This window comes from Ascaphus truei, chromosome 11 (genome assembly GCF_040206685.1).
Source record: "Ascaphus truei isolate aAscTru1 chromosome 11, aAscTru1.hap1, whole genome shotgun sequence".
NCBI classification, from domain to species: Eukaryota; Metazoa; Chordata; class Amphibia; order Anura; family Ascaphidae; genus Ascaphus; species Ascaphus truei.
In genome coordinates this window covers 57,658,803-57,681,016 of record NC_134493.1, presented here as the reverse complement: position 1 = coordinate 57,681,016, position 22,214 = coordinate 57,658,803, and the positions used below count along the sequence as shown (strand labels likewise).

Below are 22,214 nucleotides of genomic sequence, written 5' to 3'. Positions count from 1 at the left end.
GAGGGACAGACTCCATGTCCCATACTGTCTGTGTCACTGTGTCACCCTGCATGGGAGGGACCGACTCCATGTCCCATATTGTCTGTGTCACTGTGTCACCCTGCGGTGGGACGGGCAGAGTCTATGTCCCATACTGTCTGTGTGACCCTGTGAGGGGAGGGGAAGAGTCCATGTCCCATACTGTCTGTGTCACCCTGCGGTGGGAGGGACACACTCCATGTCCCATACTGTCTGTGTCACCCTGCGGTGGGAGGGACAGACTCCATGTCCCATACTGTGTGTGTCACTGTGTCACCCTGCAGTGGGAGAGACAGACTCCATGTCTCATACTGTCTGTGTCACCCTGCGCTGGGAGGGACAGACTCCATGTCCCATACTGTCTGTGTCACTGTGTCACGCTGAGGGGGGAGGGACAGACTCCACATCCCATATTGTCTGTGCCACCCTGTGGGGGGAGGGGAAGAGTCCATGTCCCATACTGTCTGTGTCACGGTGTCACCCTGCAGGGGAAGGACAGACTCCATGTCCCATACTGTCTGTGTCACCCTGCGGTGGGAGGGACAGAATCCATGTCCCATACTGTCTGTGTCACTGTGTCACCCTGCGGTGGGAGGGACAGACTCCATGTCCCATACTGTCTGTGTCACTGTGTCACCCTGCGGTGGGAGGGACAGACTCCATGTCCCATACTGTCTGTGTCACTGTGTCACCCTGCGGTGGGAGGGACAGACTCCATGTTCCATACTGTCTGTGTCACCCTGCGGGAGGAGGGACAGACCACGTCCCATACTGTCTGTGTCACTGAGTCACCCTGCTGTTGGGAGGGACAGACTCCATGTCCCATACTGTCTGTGTCACTGTGTCACCCTGCATGGGAGGGACCGACTCCATGTCCCATATTGTCTGTGTCACTGTGTGACCCTGCGGTGGGAGGGACAGGCTCCATGTCCCAAACTGTCTGTGTCACTGTGTCACCCTGCAGTGGGAGGGACAGACTCCATGTCCCATACTGTCTGTGTCACTGTGTCACCCTGCATGGGAGGGACCGACTCCATGTCCCATATTGTCTGTGTCACTGTGTCACCCTGCGGTGGGACGGGCAGAGTCTATGTCCCATACTGTCTGTGTGACCCTGTGAGGGGAGGGGAAGAGTCCATGTCCCATACTGTCTGTGTCACCCTGCGGTGGGAGGGACACACTCCATGTCCCATACTGTCTGTGTCACCCTGCGGTGGGAGGGACAGACTCCATGTCCCATACTGTGTGTGTCACTGTGTCACCCTGCAGTGGGAGAGACAGACTCCATGTCTCATACTGTCTGTGTCACCCTGCGCTGGGAGGGACAGACTCCATGTTCCATACTGTCTGTGTCACTGTGTCACCCTGCGGGGGGAGGGACAGACTCCATGTCCCATACTGTCTGTGTCACTGTGTCACCCTGCTTTGGGAGGGACAGACTCCATGTTCCATACTGTCTATGTCACTGTCACCCTGCTGTGGGAGGGACAGACTCCATGTCCCATACTGTCTGTGTCACTGTGTCACCCTGCGGGGGGAGGGACAGACTCCATGTCCCATTCTGTCTGTGTCACTGTGTCACCCTGCGCAGGGAGGGACAGGCTCTATGTCCCATACTGTCTGTGTCACTGTGTCACCCTTCGTTGGGAGGGACAGACTCCATGTCCCATACTGTCTGTGTAACTGTGTCACCCTGCGGGGGGAGGGACAGACTCCATGTCCCAAACTGTTTGTGCCACTGTGTCACCCTGCAGTGGGAGGGACAGACTCCATGTCCCAAACTGTCTGTGTCACTGTGTCACCCTGCGGGGGGAGGGACAGACTCCATGTCCCATACTGTCTGTGTCACTGTCACCCTGCAGTGGGAGGGACACACTCCATGTCCCCTACTGTCTGTGTCACTGTGTCACCCTGCGGGGGGAGGGACCGACTCCATGTCTCAAACTGTCTGTGTCACTGTGTCACCCTGCAGTGGGAGGGACAGACTCCATGTCCCATACTGTCTGTGTCACTGTGTCACCCTGCGGGGGGAGGGACAGACTCCATGTCCCAAACTGTCTGTGTCACTGTGTCACCCTGCAGTGGGAGAGACAGACTCCATGTCCCATACTGTCTGTCACTGTGTCACCCTGCAGTGGGAGAGACAGACTCCATGTCCCATACTGTCTGTGTCACCCTGCGGGGGGAGGGACAGGCTCCATGTCCCATACTGACTGTGTCACCCTGCGGGGGGAGGGACAGGCTCCATGTCCCATACTGTCTGTGCCACTTTGTCACCCTGCGGGGGGAGGGACAGGCTCCATGTCCCATACTGTCTGTGTCACTGTGTCACCCTGCGGGGGGAGGGACAGGCTCCATGTCCTATACTGACTGTGTCACCCTGCGGGGGGAGGGACAGACTCCATGTCCTATACTGTCTGTGTCACCCTGCGGTGGGAGGGACAGACTCCATGTCCCATACTGTCTGTGTAACTGTGTCACCCTGCGGTGGGAGGGACAGACTCCATGTTCCATACTGTCTGTGTCACCCTGCGGGAGGAGGGACAGACCATGTCCCATACTGTCTGTGTCACTGAGTCACCCTGCAGTGGCAGGGACAGACTCCATGTCCCATACTGTCTGTGTCACCCTGCGGTAGGAGGGACAGACTCCATGTTCCATACTGTCTATGTCACTGTGTCACCCTGCGGGGGGAGGGACAGACTCCATGTCCCATTCTGTCTGTGTCACTGTGTCACCCTGCGGGGGGAGGGACAGACTCCATGCCCCATACTGTCTGTGTCACTGTGTCACCCTGCGGGGGGAGGGACAGACTCCATGTCCCATTCTGTCTGTGTCACTGTGTCACCCTGCTGTGGGTGGGACAGACTTCATGTCCCATACTGTCTGTCACTGTCACGATGCTGTGGGAGGGACAGACTCCATGTCCCATACTGTCTGTGTCACTGTGTCACCCTGCGGGGGGAGGGACAGACTCCATGTCCCATTCTGTCTGTGTCACTGTGTCACCCTGCTGTGGGTGGGACAGACTTCATGTCCCATACTGTCTGTCACTGTCACGATGCTGTGGGAGGGACAGACTCCATGTCCCATACTGTCTGTGTCACTGTGTCACCCTGCGGGGGGAGGGACAGACTCCATGTCCCATTTTGTCTGTGTCACTGTGTCACCCTGCTGTGAGTGGGACAGACTCCATGTCGCATACTGTCTGTGTCAACCTGCGCTGGGAGGGACAGACTCCATGTCCCATACTGTCTGTGTCACTGTGTCACCCTTCGGTGGGAGGGACAGACTCCATGTCCCATACTGTCTGTGTAACTGTCACCCTGCAGTGGGAGGGACACACTCCATGTCCCATACTGTCTGTGTCACTGTGTCACCCTGCGGGGGAAGGGACCGACTCCATGTCCCCTACTGTCTGTGTCACTGTGTCACCCTGAGTGGGAGGGACCGACTCCATGTCCCATATTGTCTGTGTCACTGTGTCACCCTGTGGTGGGAGGGACAGGCTGCATGTCCCAAACTGTCTGTGTCACCCTGCAGTGGGAGAGACAGACTCCATGTCCCATACTGTCTGCATCACCCTGCGGGGGGAGGGACAGGCTCCATGTCCCATACTGTCTGTGTCACTGTGTCACCCTGCGGGGGAGGGACAGACTCCATGTCCCATACTGTTTGTGTCACTGTGTCACTCTGCTGTGGGAGAGACACACTCCATGTCCCATACTGTCTGTGTCACCCTGCGGGGTGAGGGACAGGCTCCATGTCCCATACTGTCTATGTCACTGTGTCACCCTGCGGGGGGAGAGACAGACTCCATGTCCCATACTGTCTGTATCACCCTGCGGGGGGAGAGACACACTCCATGTCCCATACTGTCTGTGTAACTGTCACCCTGCAGTGGGAGGGACACACTCCATGTCCCATACTGTCTGTGTCACTGTGTCACCCTGCGGGGGAAGGGACCGACTCCATGTCCCCTACTGTCTGTGTCACTGTGTCACCCTGTGGTGGGAGGGACAGACTCCATGTCCCATACTGTCTGTGTCACTGTGTCACCCTGCATGGGAGGGACCGACTCCATGTCCCATATTGTCTGTGTCACTGTGTCACCCTGCGGTGGGACGGGCAGAGTCTATGTCCCATACTGTCTGTGTGACCCTGTGAGGGGAGGGGAAGAGTCCATGTCCCATACTGTCTGTGTCACTGTGTCACCCTGCGGTGGGAGGGACACACTCCATGTCCCATACTGTCTGTGTCACCCTGCGGTGGGAGGGACAGACTCCATGTCCCATACTGTGTGTGTCACTGTGTCACCCTGCAGTGGGAGAGACAGACTCCATGTCTCATACTGTCTGTGTCACCCTGCGCTGGGAGGGACAGACTCCATGTTCCATACTGTCTGTGTCACTGTGTCACCCTGCGGGGGGAGGGACAGACTCCATGTCCCATATTGTCTGTGTCACTGTGTCACCCTGCTTTGGGAGGGACAGACTCTATGTTCCATACTGTCTATGTCACTGTCACCCTGCTGTGGGAGGGACAGACTCCATGTCCCATACTGTCTGTGTCACTGTGTCACCCTGCGGGGGGAGGGACAGACTCCATGTCCCATTCTGTCTGTGTAACTGTGTCACCCTGCGGGGGGAGGGACAGACTCCATGTCCCAAACTGTTTGTGCCACTGTGTCACCCTGCAGTGGGAGGGACAGACTTCATGTCCCATACTGTCTGTCACTGTCACGATGCTGTGGGAGGGACAGACTCCATGTCCCATACTGTCTGTGTCACTGTCACCCTGCAGTGGGAGGGACACACTCCATGTCCCCTACTGTCTGTGTCACTGTGTCACCCTGCGGGGGGAGGGACCGACTCCATGTCTCAAACTGTCTGTGTCACTGTGTCACCCTGCAGTGGGAGGGACAGACTCCATGTCCCATACTGTCTGTGTCACTGTGTCACCCTGCAGTGGGAGAGACAGACTCCATGTCCCATACTGTCTGTCACTGTGTCACCCTGCAGTGGGAGAGACAGACTCCATGTCCCATATTGTCTGTGTCACCCTGCGGGGGGAGGGACAGGCTCCATGTCCCATACTGACTGTGTCACCCTGCGGGGGGAGGGACAGGCTCCATGTCCCATACTGTCTGTGCCACTTTGTCACCCTGCGGGGGGAGGGACAGGCTCCATGTCCCATACTTTCTGTGTCACTGTGTCACCCTGCGGGGGGAGGGACAGGCTCCATGTCCTATACTGACTGTGTCACCCTGCGGGGGGAGGGACAGACTCCATGTCCTATACTGTCTGTGTCACCCTGCGGTGGGAGGGACAGACTCCATGTCCCATACTGTCTGTGTAACTGTGTCACCCTGCGGTGGGAGGGACAGACTCCATGTTCCATACTGTCTGTGTCACCCTGCGGGAGGAGGGACAGACTCCATGTTCCATACTGTCTGTGTCACCCTGCGGGAGGAGGGACAGACCATGTCCCATACTGTCTGTGTCACTGAGTCACCCTGCAGTGGCAGGGACAGACTCCATGTCCCATACTGTCTGTGTCACCCTGCGGTAGGAGGGACAGACTCCATGTTCCATACTGTCTGTGCCACTTTGTCACCCTGCGGGGGGAGGGACAGGCTCCATGTCCCATACTGTCTGTGTCACTGTGTCACCCTGCGGGGGGAGGGACAGGCTCCATGTCCTATACTGACTGTGTCACCCTGCGGGGGGAGGGACAGACTCCATGTCTCATACTGTCTGTGTCACCCTGCGCTGGGAGGGACAGACTCCATGTTCCATACTGTCTGTGTCACTGTGTCACCCTGCGGGGGGAGGGACAGACTCCATGTCCCATACTGTCTGTGTCACTGTGTCACCCTGCTTTGGGAGGGACAGACTCCATGTTCCATACTGTCTATGTCACTGTCACCCTGCGCAGGGAGGGACAGGCTCTATGTCCCATACTGTCTGTGTCACTGTGTCACCCTTCGTTGGGAGGGACAGACTCCATGTCCCATACTGTCTGTGAAACTGTGTCACCCTGCGGGGGGAGGGACAGACTCCATGTCCCAAACTGTTTGTGCCACTGTGTCACCCTGCAGTGGGAGGGACAGACTCCATGTCCCAAACTGTCTGTGTCACTGTGTCACCCTGCGGGGGGAGGGACAGACTCCATGTCCCATACTGTCTGTGTCACTGTCACCCTGCAGTGGGAGGGACACACTCCATGTCCCCTACTGTCTGTGTCACTGTGTCACCCTGCGGGGGGAGGGACCGACTCCATGTCTCAAACTGTCTGTGTCACTGTGTCACCCTGCAGTGGGAGGGACAGACTCCATGTCCCATACTGTCTGTGTCACTGTGTCACCCTGCGGGGGGAGGGACAGACTCCATGTCCCAAACTGTCTGTGTCACTGTGTCACCCTGCAGTGGGAGAGACAGACTCCATGTCCCATACTGTCTGTCACTGTGTCACCCTGCAGTGGGAGAGACAGACTCCATGTCCCATATTGTCTGTGTCACCCTGCGGGGGGAGGGACAGGCTCCATGTCCCATACTGACTGTGTCACCCTGCGGGGGGAGGGACAGGCTCCATGTCCCATACTGTCTGTGCCACTTTGTCACCCTGCGGGGGGAGGGACAGGCTCCATGTCCCATACTGTCTGTGTCACTGTGTCACCCTGCGGGGGGAGGGACAGGCTCCATGTCCTATACTGACTGTGTCACCCTGCGGGGGGAGGGACAGACTCCATGTCCTATACTGTCTGTGTCACCCTGCGGTGGGAGGGACAGACTCCATGTCCCATACTGTCTGTGTAACTGTGTCACCCTGCGGTGGGAGGGACAGACTCCATGTTCCATACTGTCTGTGTCACCCTGTGGGAGGAGGGACAGACCATATCCCATACTGTCTGTGTCACTGAGTCACCCTGCAGTGGCAGGGACAGACTCCATGTCCCATACTGTCTGTGTCACCCTGCGGTAGGAGGGACAGACTCCATGTTCCATACTGTCTATGTCACTGTGTCACCCTGCGGGGGGAGGGACAGACTCCATGTCCCATTCTGTCTGTGTCACTGTGTCACCCTGCGGGGGGAGGGACAGACTCCATGCCCCATACTGTCTGTGTCACTGTGTCACCCTGCGGGGGGAGGGACAGACTCCATGTCCCATTCTGTCTGTGTCACTGTGTCACCCTGCTGTGGGTGGGACAGACTTCATGTCCCATACTGTCTGTCACTGTCACGATGCTGTGGGAGGGACAGACTCCATGTCCCATACTGTCTGTGTCACTGTGTCACCCTGCGGGGGGAGGGACAGACTCCATGTCCCATTCTGTCTGTGTCACTGTGTCACCCTGCTGTGGGTGGGACAGACTTCATGTCCCATACTGTCTGTCACTGTCACGATGCTGTGGGAGGGACAGACTCCATGTCCCATACTGTCTGTGTCACTGTGTCACCCTGCGGGGGGAGGGACAGACTCCATGTCCCATTCTGTCTGTGTCACTGTGTCACCCTGCTGTGAGTGGGACAGACTCCATGTCGCATACTGTCTGTGTCAACCTGCGCTGGGAGGGACAGACTCCATGTCCCATACTGTCTGTGTCACTGTGTCACCCTTCGGTGGGAGGGACAGACTCCATGTCCCATACTGTCTGTGTAACTGTCACCCTGCAGTGGGAGGGACACACTCCATGTCCCATACTGTCTGTGTCACTGTGTCACCCTGCGGGGGAAGGGACCGACTCCATGTCCCCTACTGTCTGTGTCACTGTGTCACCCTGAGTGGGAGGGACCGACTCCATGTCCCATATTGTCTGTGTCACTGTGTCACCCTGTGGTGGGAGGGACAGGCTGCATGTCCCAAACTGTCTGTGTCACCCTGCAGTGGGAGAGACAGACTCCATGTCCCATACTGTCTGCATCACCCTGCGGGGGGAGGGACAGGCTCCATGTCCCATACTGTCTGTGTCACTGTGTCACCCTGCGGGGGAGGGACAGACTCCATGTCCCATACTGTTTGTGTCACTGTGTCACTCTGCTGTGGGAGAGACACACTCCATGTCCCATACTGTCTGTGTCACCCTGCGGGGTGAGGGACAGGCTCCATGTCCCATACTGTCTATGTCACTGTGTCACCCTGCGGGGGGAGAGACAGACTCCATGTCCCATACTGTCTGTATCACCCTGCGGGGGGAGAGACACACTCCATGTCCCATACTGTCTGTGTAACTGTCACCCTGCAGTGGGAGGGACACACTCCATGTCCCATACTGTCTGTGTCACTGTGTCACCCTGCGGGGGAAGGGACCGACTCCATGTCCCCTACTGTCTGTGTCACTGTGTCACCCTGTGGTGGGAGGGACAGACTCCATGTCCCATACTGTCTGTGTCACTGTGTCACCCTGCGGGGGGAGAGACACACTCCATGTCCCATACTGTCTGTATCACCCTGCGGGGGGAGAGACACACTCCATGTCCCATACTGTCTGTCACTGTGTCACCCTGCGGGGGGAGGGACAGACTCCATGTCCCATACTGTCTGTGTCACTGTGTCACTCTGCGGGGGGAGAGACACACTCCATGTCCCATACTGTCTGTATCACCCTGCGGGGGGAGAGACACACTCCATGTCCCATACTGTCTGTCACTGTGTCACCCTGCGGGGGGAGGGACAGACTCCATGTCCCATACTGTCTGTGTCACTGTGTCACTCTGCGGGGGGGAGGGACTGGCTCCATGTCCCATACTGTCTGTGTCACCCTGCGGTGGGAGGGACAGGCTCCATGTCCCATGCTGACTGTGTCACTGTGTCACCCTGCGGTGGCATGTACAGGGCACAGGGTGACAGAATGTTGCTTGGAGGTGCCCTGCGCTGCTGCTGTGGTCACGGTCACGCACATGCGTGTGATATTACAGATACACCTGGGGGCAGGGTGTGTGACCCTGGCTTCTCGCCGCATACTCACTCTCACTCTATGTGAACTCGCGCACGTCCGCCACTGTCTCTGAACCTCACACAGTCACCTGTGCCCCGGGCAGGGAAGGGACGTGAGGTGCGATGCTCTGCGGCTCTCTCCGGGAACAGGCGGCGCAAGAGACCCCTCTCCAGCAGAGGAGGGGTTAATAGAGCGGCCCGGTACTTAAGAGCGTTACCTTCTCCCGCCCGGGGCCCGGAGCGGGTTCATGGCGCAATGCTCTGCAGACCAAGGATAAGGGTGAGGTTGCCAGGAGGGCACCTGGAAGGATGCTCTGCAGGCGTCTCCTGCAGTAAATGGGGAGAGGATCTGCAGGGCAGAAGGTAATGTGTGTCAGGTGAGCGACGCTCTGCGGGGAGGAATGCTGTGCGGGGAGGAATGCTCTGCGGGGAGGAATGCTCTGCGGGGAGGAATGCTCTGCGGGGAGGAATGCTGTGCGGGGAGGAATGCTGTGCGGGGAGGAATGCTCTGTGGGGAGGAATGCTGTCCGGGGAGGAATGCTGTGCGGGGAGGAATGCTCTGCGGGGAGGAATGCTCTGCGGGGAGGAATGCTCTGCGGGGAGGAATGCTCTGCGGGGAGGAATGCTCTGCGGGGAGGAATGCTCTGCGGAGAGGAATGCTCTGCGGGGAGGAATGCTGTGCGGGGAGGAATGCTCTGCGGGGAGGAATGCTCTGCGGGGAGGAATGCTCTGCGGGGAGGAATGCTGTGCGGGGAGGAATGCTGTGCGGGGAGGAATGCTGTGCGGGGAGGAATGCTCTGCGAGGAGGAATGCTATGCGGGGAGGAATGCTCTGCGGGGAGGAATGCTGTGCGGGGAGGAATGCTGTGCGGGGAGGAATGCTCTGCGGGGAGGAATGCTCTGCGGCTGTTCCTACGCTCCGGGCGCACCGGTTTTTCCAGCCGGTGCTGACGCGAGGCGCAGCGTGACATTGGAAATGAAGGTGACACCCGAGTCCCTTCAGGGGCCCGATACCAGCTGCTGCCCTGGGACCGTCTGCAGACTATCTCGCACGGTTATACCCAAGGGGCCCACAGTCCCACCGCTTTGCCATTTACCAGCCCCAGGCCACGCAGTCACAGGAAGAAGACGGGGCTCTGATTACTGCGCTCGGAGCCACGCCGTGCCACGTTAAAACGTGGTATTTTATTCAAGGTCAATTTCAAAATCAAGGGGGAGAAATAGGTAAAAATGAAACAAAATTGGTTAAAACCAAGTGCTGCCCGGTCCGGCGCTGTCGGGTCGGCGCCCGGCGCTCCCGTGGCTCACGCTGGGCCACGTGGAACGGCGCTGCTGTCACTCAGTGCGGCCTGTAACGTCTTCATTTTATTTATCATAATAATAACTTTTATTTCACACAGCGCTTCTCAATCACAGCGCGGGGGAGGCGGCGCAGTGCGGGGGAGGCAGCGCTTCTCTACCAACGGGGCGCGGAGCGTCACAATCACAGCGCGGGGGAGGCAGTGCAGCGCGGGGGAGGCAGCGCTTCTCTACCAACGGGGCTCGGAGCGTCACAATCACAGCGCGGGGACGCAACGCAGCGCGGGGAGGCGGTGCTTCTCTACCAACGGGGCGCGGAGCGTCACAATCACAGCGCGGGGGAGGCGGCGCAGTGCGGGGGAGGCGGCGCAGTGCGGGGGAGGCGGCGCTTCTCTACCAACGGGACGCGGAGCGTCACAATCACAGCGCGGGGGAGGCGGCGCTTCTCTACCAACGGGACGCGGAGCGTCACAATCACAGTGCGGGGGAGGCGGCGCAGCGCGGGGGAGGCGGCGCTTCTCTACCAACGGGGCTCGGAGCGTCACAATCACAGCGCGGGGACGCAGCGCAGCGCGGGGGAGGAAGCGCAGCGCGGGGGAGGCCGCGCTTCTCTACCAACGGGGCGCGGAGCGTCACAATCACAGCGCGGGGAGGCGGTGCAGCGCGGGGGAGGCGGCGCAGCGCGGGGGAGGCAGCGCGGGGGAGGCAGCACTTCTCTACCAACGGGGCTCGGAGCGTCACAATCACAGCGCGGGGACGCAATGCAGCGCGGGGGAGGAAGCGCAGCGCGGGGGAGGCGGCTCAGCGCGGGGGAGGCAGCGCTTCTCTACCAACGGGGCTCGGAGCGTCACAATCACAGCGCGGGGGAGGCGGCGCAGCACGGGGAGGCAGCGCAGTGCGGGGGAGGAAGCGCAGCGCGGGGGAGGCGGCGCAGCGCGGGGAGGCAGCGCTTCTCTACCAACGGGACTCGGAGCGTCACAATCACAGCGCGGGGACGCAGCGCAGCGCGGGGGAGGCAACGCGGGGAGGCAGCGCAGCGCGGGGAGGCAGCGCAGCGCGGGGGAGGCAGCGCAACGCGGGGGAGGCGGCGCAGCGCGGGGGAGGCAGCGCGGGGAGGCAGCGCGGGGAGGCAGCGCAGCGCGGGGGAGGCAGCGCAGCGCGGGGGAGGCGGCGCAGCGCGGGGGAGGCAGCGCTTCTCTACCAACGGGGCTCGGAGCATCACAATTACAGCGCGGGGACGCAGTGGGGGAGGCAGCGCAGCGCGGGGACGCAGTGGGGGAGGCAGCGCAGCGCGGGGGAGGCAGCGCAGCGCGGGGGAGGCAGCGCGGGGGAGGCGGCGCAGCGCGGGGGAGGCAGCGCAGCGCGGGGGAGGCAGCGCGGGGGAGGCGGCGCAGCGCGGGGGAGGCAGCGCGGGGGAGGCAGCGCGGGGGAGGCAGCGCAGCGCGGGGGAGGCAACGCAGCGCGGGGGAGGCAGCGCAGCGCGGGGGAGGCAACGCAGCACGGGGGAGGCAGCACAGCGTGGGGGAGGCAGCGCAGCGCGGGGACGCAACGCAGCGCGGGGGAGGCAGCGCAGCGCGGGGGAGGCAGCGCAACGCGGGGGAGGCGGCGCAGCGCGGGGGAGGCAGCGCGGGGAGGCAGCGCGGGGAGGCAGCGCAGCGCGGGGGAGGCAGCGCAGCGCGGGGGAGGCGGCGCAGCGCGGGGGAGGCAGCGCTTCTCTACCAACGGGGCTCGGAGCATCACAATTACAGCGCGGGGACGCAGTGGGGGAGGCAGCGCAGCGCGGGGACGCAGTGGGGGAGGCAGCGCAGCGCGGGGGAGGCAGCGCAGCGCGGGGGAGGCAGCGCGGGGGAGGCAGCGCGGGGGAGGCGGCGCAGCGCGGGGGAGGCAGCGCAGCGCGGGGGAGGCAGCGCGGGGGAGGCGGCGCAGCGCGGGGGAGGCAGCGCGGGGGAGGCAGCGCGGGGGAGGCAGCGCAGCGCGGGGGAGGCAACGCAGCGCGGGGGAGGCAGCGCAGCGCGGGGGAGGCAACGCAGCACGGGGGAGGCAGCACAGCGTGGGGGAGGCAGCGCAGCGCGGGGACGCAACGCAGCGCGGGGGAGGCGGCTCAGCGCGGGGGAGGCAGCGCTTCTCTACCAACGGGGCTCGGAGCGTCACAATCACAGCGCGGGGACGCAACGCAGCGCGGGGAGGCGGTGCTTCTCTACCAACGGGGCGCGGAGCGTCACAATCACAGCGCGGGGGAGGCGGCGCAGTGCGGGGGAGGCGGCGCAGTGCGGGGGAGGCGGCGCTTCTCTACCAACGGGACGCGGAGCGTCACAATCACAGCGCGGGGGAGGCGGCGCTTCTCTACCAACGGGACGCGGAGCGTCACAATCACAGTGCGGGGGAGGCGGCGCAGCGCGGGGGAGGCGGCGCTTCTCTACCAACGGGGCTCGGAGCGTCACAATCACAGCGCGGGGACGCAGCGCAGCGCGGGGGAGGAAGCGCAGCGCGGGGGAGGCCGCGCTTCTCTACCAACGGGGCGCGGAGCGTCACAATCACAGCGCGGGGAGGCGGTGCAGCGCGGGGGAGGCGGCGCAGCGCGGGGGAGGCAGCGCGGGGGAGGCAGCACTTCTCTACCAACGGGGCTCGGAGCGTCACAATCACAGCGCGGGGACGCAATGCAGCGCGGGGGAGGAAGCGCAGCGCGGGGGAGGCGGCTCAGCGCGGGGGAGGCAGCGCTTCTCTACCAACGGGGCTCGGAGCGTCACAATCACAGCGCGGGGGAGGCGGCGCAGCACGGGGAGGCAGCGCAGTGCGGGGGAGGAAGCGCAGCGCGGGGGAGGCGGCGCAGCGCGGGGAGGCAGCGCTTCTCTACCAACGGGACTCGGAGCGTCACAATCACAGCGCGGGGACGCAGCGCAGCGCGGGGGAGGCAACGCGGGGAGGCAGCGCAGCGCGAGGAGGCAGCGCAGCGCGGGGGAGGCAGCGCAACGCGGGGGAGGCGGCGCAGCGCGGGGGAGGCAGCGCGGGGAGGCAGCGCGGGGAGGCAGCGCAGCGCGGGGGAGGCAGCGCAGCGCGGGGGAGGCGGCGCAGCGCGGGGGAGGCAGCGCTTCTCTACCAACGGGGCTCGGAGCATCACAATTACAGCGCGGGGACGCAGTGGGGGAGGCAGCGCAGCGCGGGGACGCAGTGGGGGAGGCAGCGCAGCGCGGGGGAGGCAGCGCAGCGCGGGGGAGGCAGCGCGGGGGAGGCGGCGCAGCGCGGGGGAGGCAGCGCAGCGCGGGGGAGGCAGCGCGGGGGAGGCGGCGCAGCGCGGGGGAGGCAGCGCGGGGGAGGCAGCGCGGGGGAGGCAGCGCAGCGCGGGGGAGGCAACGCAGCGCGGGGGAGGCAGCGCAGCGCGGGGGAGGCAACGCAGCACGGGGGAGGCAGCACAGCGTGGGGGAGGCAGCGCAGCGCGGGGACGCAACGCAGCGCGGGGGAGGCAGCGCAGCGCGGGGGAGGCAGCGCAACGCGGGGGAGGCGGCGCAGCGCGGGGGAGGCAGCGCGGGGAGGCAGCGCGGGGAGGCAGCGCAGCGCGGGGGAGGCAGCGCAGCGCGGGGGAGGCGGCGCAGCGCGGGGGAGGCAGCGCTTCTCTACCAACGGGGCTCGGAGCATCACAATTACAGCGCGGGGACGCAGTGGGGGAGGCAGCGCAGCGCGGGGACGCAGTGGGGGAGGCAGCGCAGCGCGGGGGAGGCAGCGCAGCGCGGGGGAGGCAGCGCGGGGGAGGCAGCGCGGGGGAGGCGGCGCAGCGCGGGGGAGGCAGCGCAGCGCGGGGGAGGCAGCGCGGGGGAGGCGGCGCAGCGCGGGGGAGGCAGCGCGGGGGAGGCAGCGCGGGGGAGGCAGCGCAGCGCGGGGGAGGCAACGCAGCGCGGGGGAGGCAGCGCAGCGCGGGGGAGGCAACGCAGCACGGGGGAGGCAGCACAGCGTGGGGGAGGCAGCGCAGCGCGGGGACGCAACGCAGCGCGGGGGAGGCGGCTCAGCGCGGGGGAGGCAGCGCGGGGGAGGCAACGCAGCGCGGGGGAGGCAGCGCAGCGTGGGGGAGGCAGCGCAGCGCGGGGACGCAACGCAGCGCGGGGGAGGCGGCGCAGCGCGGGCAGGCGGCGCAGCGCGGGGGAGGCAGCACAGCGCGGGGACGCAGAACAGTGCGGGGGAGGCGGCGCAGCGCGGGGGAGGCGGCGCAGCGCGGGGGAGGCGGTGAAGTGCGGGGGACGCAGCGCGATGTTACAGGCAGTCCCTGCCCAGAGGAGCTTACACTCTCTATTTACTCCCTGACCCTTTACTCCCCGAGCCTGTACTCCCCGAGCCTGTACTCCCTGAGCCTGCACTCCCTGAGCCTGCACTCGCCGAGCTTGTACTCCCTTAGCCTGTACTCCCCGAGCCTGTACTCCCCGAGCCTGTACTCCCCGAGCCTGTACTCCCCGAGCCTGTACTCCCTTAGCCTGTACTCCCCGAGCCTGTGCTCCCCGAGCCTGTGCTCCCCGAGCCTGTGCTCCCCGAGCCTGTGCTCCCCGAGCCTGTGCTCCCTTAGCCTGTGCTCCCTGAGCCTGTGCTCCCTGAGCCTGTACTCCCTGAGCCTGTACTCCCTGAGCCTGTACTCCCTTAGCCTGTACTCCCTGAGCCTGTACTCCCCGAGCCTGTACTCCCCGAGCCTGTACTCCCCGAGCCTGTACTCCCCGAGCCTGTACTCCCCGAGCCTGTACTCCCCGAGCCTGTACTCCCTTAGCCTGTACTCCCTGACCCTGTACTCCCTGACCCTGTACTCCCTGAGCCTGTACTCCCTTAGCCTGTACTCCCTGAGCCTGTACTCCCCGAGCCTGTACTCCCCGAGCCTGTACTCCCTTAGCCTGTACTCCCTGAGCCTGTACTCCCCGAGCCTGTACTCCCCGAGCCTGTACTCCCCGAGCCTGTACTCCCCGAGCCTGCACTCCCCGAGCCTGCACTCCCCGAGCCTGCACTCCCCGAGCCTGTACTCCCCGAGCCTGTAATCCCCGAGCCTGTACTCCCTTAGCCTGTACTCCCCGAGCCTGTACTCCCCGAGCCTGTACTCCCCGAGCCTGTACTCCCCGAGCCTGTACTCCCCGAGCCTGTACTCGCCGAGCCTGTACTCGCCGAGCCTGTACTCCCTGAGCCTGTACTCCCTGAGCCTGCACTCCCTTAGCCTGTACTCCCTGAGCCTGCACTCCCTGAGCCTGCACTCCCTTAGCCTGTACTCCTTTAGCCTGTACTCCCTTAGCCTGTACTCCCTGAGCCTGTACTCCCTTAGCCTGTACTCCGAGCCTGTACTCCCTGAGCCTGCACTCCCTGAGCCTGCACTCCCTGAGCCTGTACTCGCCGAGCCTGCACTCCCTGAGCCTGTACTCCCTTAGCCTGTACTCCCTTAGCCTGTACTCCCTGAGCCTGTACTCCCTTAGCCTGCACTCGCTGACCCTTTACTCGCTGACCCTTTACTCGTCGCTCCTTCTCACAGATTCTGTTTTTATATATATATGTATTTCTTGGATGGGAAATTGTCTCCTGCATCACAATCTCCAAAATGCATTTTTTGGACAGATTTTCACGTATCACATTTCGCGTTTCACGGCGTTACATTGTCCTCACGTCACAATCAGCGTTCCCGGCCAAATCCCTAATTACATGGAGTCCTGGTTCTTTATTGGGATCCTCTGTCTCTGCCTCTGTCTCTGCCTCTATCTCTCTGTCTCTGTCTCTGCCTCTGTCTCTGTCTCTGTCTCTGCCTCTCTGTCTCTGTCTCTGTCTCTCTGTCTCTCTGCCTCTGTCTCTGCCTCTGTCTCTCTGCCTCTGTCTCTCTGTCTCTCTGCCTCTGTCTCTGCCTCTGTCTCTCTGCCTCTGCCTTTGTCTCTCTGCCTCTGCCTTTGTCTCTCTGCCTCTGCCTCTCTGCCTCTGCCTCTCTGTCTCTCTGCCTCTGCCTCTCTGCATCTCTGCCTCTGTCTCTGCTTCTGCCTCTGTCTCTCTGCCTCTGCCTCTGTCTCTGTCTCTCTGCCTCTGTCTCTCTGCATCTCTGCCTCTGTCTCTCTGCCTCTGTCTCTCTGCCTCTGTCTCTCTGCCTCTGTGTCTCTGTGTCTCTATGTCTCTGTCTCTCTGTCTCTGACTCTCTACTATCCAAGTAACTCATCCAAAGAGCCAATTAATTGACCTTGAATAATATATGATTTAAGCTGACGAATTAATCTTACACGAAGAGAATCGTTCCCTGTGTGTCTCTGTCCTGCAGAGCATCGCTCCCTGAGTGTCTCTGTCCTGCAGAGCATCGCTTCCTCTGTTTCTGTTCTGCAGAGTATTGCTCCCCGAGTGTCTCTGTCCTGCAGAGCATCGCTCCCTATGTGCATCTGTCCTTCAGAGCATCTCTCCCTGTGTCTTTGTCCTGCAGAGTATCGTTCCCTATGTCTCTGTCCTGTAAAGCATTGTTCCCTATGTCTCTGTCCTGCAGAGCATTGCTCCCTGTGTATCTGTTTTGCAGAGCATCACTCCCTGTGTGTCTTTGTGTTGCAGAGCCTCACTCCCTGTGTGGCTGTCCTGCAGAGCATCACTCCTTGTGTGCCGCTGCCCTGCAGAGCATCGCTCCTTGTGTGTCTCTGTGCTGCAAAGCATCGCTCCCCGTGTGCCTCTGTTCTGCAGAGCATTGCTCCCTGTGTTTGGCTGTCCTGCAAAGCATCGCTCCTTGTGTGCCTCTATCCTGCAGAGCATCGCTCCTTGTGTGTCTCTGTCCTGCAGAGCATCGCTCCCTGTGTGCCTCTGTCCTGCAGAGCATCGCTCCCTGTGTGTGGCTGTCCTGCAGAGCATCGCTCCCTGTGTGTGGCTGTCCTGCAGAGCATCGCTCCCTGTGTGCCTCTGTCCTGCAGAGCATCGCTCCCTGTGTGTGGCTGTCCTGCAGAGCATCGCTCCCTGTGTGTGGCTGTCCTTCACGGTAATGCCTTGTACAGGACAATTAGCAGGAACAGGTCTGACCGCGATTACCCCGTCCCTGCCGCTCTATATAAGGCCCCGGAGGACGTCCTGTATACAGAGAGGTATATAGTAGTCCTGTATACAGAGAGGTATATAGTAGTCCTGTCTGCAAACTTGGCGCAACGGGAGACGCAACATGATGAAGCTCGTATGGTTTCTGCTGCTTCACCAGGGTAAGGGCTGCAGAGCATTGCTCCATTAACCCATGTGCAGCAGAGCATTGCTCCATTAACCCATGTACTGCAGAGCATTACTCCATTAACCCATGTACTGCAGAGCATTACTCCATTAACCCATGTACTGCAGAGCATTACTCCATTAACCCATGTACTGCAGAGCATTGCTCCATTAACCCATGTACTGCAGAGCATTGCTCCATAACCCATGTGCAGCAGAGCATTGCTCCATTAACCCATGTACTGCAGAGCATTACTCCATAACCCATGTGCTGCAGAGCATTGCTCCATTAACCCATGTGATGCAGAGCATTGCTCCATTAACCCAAGTGCTGCAGAGCATTGCTCCATTAATCCATGTACTGCAGAGCATTGCTCCATTAACCCATGTACTGCAGAGCATTACTCCATAACCCATGTACTGCAGAGCATTGCTCCATTAATCCATGTACTGCAGAGCATTACTCCATAACCCATGTACTGCAGAGCATTACTCCATAACCCATGTACTGCAGAGCATTGCTCCGTTAACCCATGTGCAGCAGAGCATTGCTCCATTAACCCATGTACTGCAGAGCATTTCTGCATTAAGACATGTGCTGCAGAGCATTGCTCCATTAACCCATGTAGTGCAGAGCATTTCTCTATTAAGACGTGCTGCAGAGCATCGCTCCATTAACCCATGCCTTCCCGTAGAGAGGAGACCGGTGAGAATTGGGGCACTTTGTCCCTGTATAAGATGACACACGTTCAATGAGAAAATATTGATCCATTAATACTATTAATATGTTCCTATATTCCTATATGCGGGTTAATCAGATTAGTGAGCATTTCTATAGGGTATCATTGGATTTGTACACGGACTATACCTATCTCTGTGCCAGGTTATCTCTGTATGTGACGACCCTTTACACATGATAACATTTATTGATACATTAACAATTTGAAAGTGAATATATTTATTATATTTCTGTGCGTAATCATCAGATTTTTCAGCATTTCTATATTGTATTGTGTATGTACGCGCATGTACATACGTGTGTGTGCGTAAGAGTGCTTTAGAGTGAGTAACAGTGAGTATGTATGTGTGTGTATGTACGCGCATGTACATACGTGTGTGTGCGTAAGAGTGAGTATGTATGTGTGTGTGTGTATGTATGTGTGTGTATGTATAGATAGATAGAAATAGCTATAGAGAGATATGGATGGATAGATAGAGAGAGCAGGAAAGAGGGAGAGCGGGAGAGAGATGTATAGATAAAAGACAGAGAGATAGATAGATAGATAAAGATGATGGAGATGGATGGATGGAAATATCTCTGACACTTCTCTTTATATCCAGGATTTCGGGGGTTGCAGGAGGTACAAGGTAAGAAGACTTCGATTACCTACACGTGTTTGTATACAATGAGTGGCACTGAAGCCAAAGTTTCGTTTCTTGCTCGATTCAGCACAAATCCGCACAAATTGTAGGTTCCTGGCTGCAGCGAAAGGGCCATTAAAAAGCAGCAGTACTGCGCTTCCGAGTAGGAGAACAAAGTCCTTATAAAACATGGTGATCGCGTATGAAGGGTCTCCGATGCATTTCGTGTATACGGGCAGACGGGGGATTAGTGAAAGATACAGCTGATTTTTCTCATTAACAGGAAATAGCTAGAAGGTTCGGCTGGTTAAATAAAAGGAGCTCCTGGAAATAATTCATAAAAGTGTAACTAAAAGTGGGCAACTGCAGTCCTCAAGGGCCACCAACAGGTCAGCTTTTCAGGATATCCCTGCTTCAGCACAGGTGGCTCAATCAGTGGCTCAGTCGAAGTACTGAGCCACTGATTAAGCCACCTGTGCTGAAGCAGGGATATCCTTATAACCTGACCTGCTGGTAGTCCTTGAGGAATCTAGGTGCTTCCCCCCCCCCCTCTCCTCTCACCCTCCCCCCCACCCACCCCCCGCTCTCCTCTCACCCACCCGCTCTCCTCTCACCCTCCCAAACCTGGTCCAACTACAGATGTTTCCAGCGATTCCCAGTGGTGTGTCTGCGCTCGATACGTTCCTCCCAGGCACTAAACGTACTGTAAGCTCTTTCCTTATCAGAAGCACTAACTGCACCCCCCCCAACGTATGGCTTTGACCTTACGCTCTCACAATGTCAAGGGATTTAACGCCCGCAGCAATAGACACCAGGCAGTCTCCGACCATAAGGGAATGAAGGCAGACGTAATCCTATTACAGGGGACGCATTGGAGCAAGCAGCCCGCGTCGTAGCAGGCGTAGCAGAATCTAACACGGGTGGGGGATTTCTCCTTTCGGTGCAATATCCTACCTGTGTGCAATATCCTACCTGTGTGCAATATCCTACCTGTGTGCAATATCCTACCTGTGTGCAATATCCTACCTGTGTGCAATATCCTACCTGTGTGCAATATCCTACTGTAGAGGGAGAGGGGGTTGGCCCGGTATTAAAGGGGTTGCACCCCATATGGCCACCCCCTGACCTCACCAGGGAGGCAAGGGGTTAACTGGACTGCGGTCCAGGAATGTGGTTTACACCTTGTCATGAAAATGTATGTTCCCCTGTTTCATTATAATCCTGTATTTTAAAGATGTTTTAAAGTGCATTTCTGTATCTCCAGTTCTGGAGGTCGCAGAGAGTTGATATTTGGCCAATATGTGGAGTCATTGTAGGCATTAAGAACTGGCAAATTTCGACACACTGAGCCCACCAGAAAGGAACTTATTAATATGTGTAGATATTAAAGAGTATATGTATGGTATTTTGGATCTGCTCCATCTGCTATGCTAAATAGGTCAGGAAGGGCAGCCGGATGATTGAGCCTAAGTACTAATCAACAGATCAAGTACTAATCAACAAGACTCTGCCAGTCTAATTGTTACCTGAGGGCAGAGAATCATCAAACTGGAGTGGTTTTTAAGTGTTATGTCTACACCTACAAACAATGCAGATACTTCATTTGGTAGATTGGTCGTCGCCCCTGATTTAATTATGGGGCTACCCATAGAGTCCCAGTACACATGGGCTAATTAGCTGGGGGGCATGGGTTAATCTGTGTCTCCACGTTAGGGATTGGATACAGATAATTGTTCACCAATAGTCTGTATTCAATGTTAAGAATAGGGTTACACAGGTATATAAACTGTGTCAACCCTACAGTTTTTAGTTCTTCTTCTGATTCCCCCTGGAATGTCACCGGATTGCTGGAGAATTGCTAGCTGATACTTCTCCATCCCCCAACCCTAAGTAAGTGTTACCTTCTTGTCTGTTAATTGTACTATATTGCTGTGTTCACCTTTTTTAAGGAATAAATATATTTTATTATATCTAAGCCTCGTTCAGTTCAACCCAGATATTTGGTGTTCATTATATCTTGTCATAAGTTACCGTGACACCTACCTGTGGGGTTTTAAAATCAGTTCTGTACTATGAGAAAAAACTTGTAGCATTTTTGTTTCAATAGCAACCATTTACAAAGTCACATCCCCTTCCTCTTCTGAGACAGGCTCTGGCACACCCCTTTTGCCCTCTCTCTAGCAGTGCACCAATTGTATCTAGTGACTGCCTGGCCACATGATCTTCCCCACAGAACTTTGCATCCTGGGTAATCTCCTGCAGCCCTTACGGTGATATAAAGAACTCCCGAATCTTCAGTGATTGATTACAGGAGAACGGATCGATCGGCAGCTCAGCCAATCACCTGTCAGTGTGCGGATCGTATTGATGCACATATTGAATGGGAAAAAATAAAATACATTTTTAAAAAACCGGCAGCTGGAACTGCAGCTTTAAGAATATCGGCGTTACAACCAAAATGCAGCGGAAGATTTGGTCTCCTCTTCTGGAGCAAACACAGGCTCGGCTGCTTGTAAAATGGTTCTGCTGGGGAGCCACGCAGCCACGCAGCCACGCAGACACGCAGATACGCAGACACGCAGACACGACCACTCTTAATAGGTTTAGCTCCAAGACGCAAAAAAGAAAAGATGGAGAAAATCACTCATCTTAAAACAACAAAGAACTCCTTGTTACCCTTACATTAAAGAAATAAGCTCCGATGAGTTCCTAAAAGTCCCGACTGAAACAAGAGCAGAGGCCCATTTCTGTCTTACGTCCGACGCAGAACAATCTCACACACGCGATGGGACACAGATCCGGTACCCCACCTGCAGCCCGACACGCATAGCAGCAGAGTGTAGGGACGCCTGCGATGGGATAAAGTCACACGCGCTGCCCATACTGTCACAACTCTACCTGGCTTGTTAAGGTCAGGTCAGCTGCCCAAGATCAGTGGACTGAATCAGAACCATCTGGGTCAGAACGTTACACAGGAGGAATTATGCCTGGGAATCAAAAGTCTAAAATGCTCGGAGGCCCCTGGCCCGATCGCTCACATGAGCTGCATACAATGTATAGGCGTCACAGCGCGTTGCCGCGTAGAAATGTGTAATGCGATACTGGCCGGCGATTCTGTCCCAACAAACACGCTGGAAGCGTCGATCTCCCGAAGGCTGCATCCAGGGTGAAGCTGCGCGCTCGAGCGCCGCGCGATCAAACACATTACGACAATGTCCAGAGTGCGCAGGTGCCCGTGAGCGCGCCGCGCTCCGCTGCTCGCCAAGACACATTTTTTGTATTTGGCGCGCTTGCCCTGGGCAGGTGCGCGGTTCAGCCAATGAGGGCGAACCGATCTCGTAACGTCACGGACGTGTCCCCCGGCGCGTCCTCTAATACACGCAACTAGCTGGCCGGGAATCGCCCGGGCAACATGAACACCCGACGTCACGGC

At 59.1% G+C, this 22,214-nt stretch overlaps 1 protein-coding gene across 1 annotated transcript in view; it reads left to right on the top strand.

The window, feature by feature from the left end:
- Window positions 1–17,378: 17,378 nt before the first annotated feature.
- LOC142462893 (serine protease 27-like) overlaps window positions 17,379–22,214 on the top strand; it is a 28,166-nt gene continuing 23,330 nt past the window's right edge. The window contains exon 1 of the mRNA XM_075565108.1: window positions 17,379–17,415. Within this exon, the coding sequence (XP_075421223.1) occupies window positions 17,379–17,415 (37 nt within the window). The remainder of the gene's footprint in view (window positions 17,416–22,214) is intronic.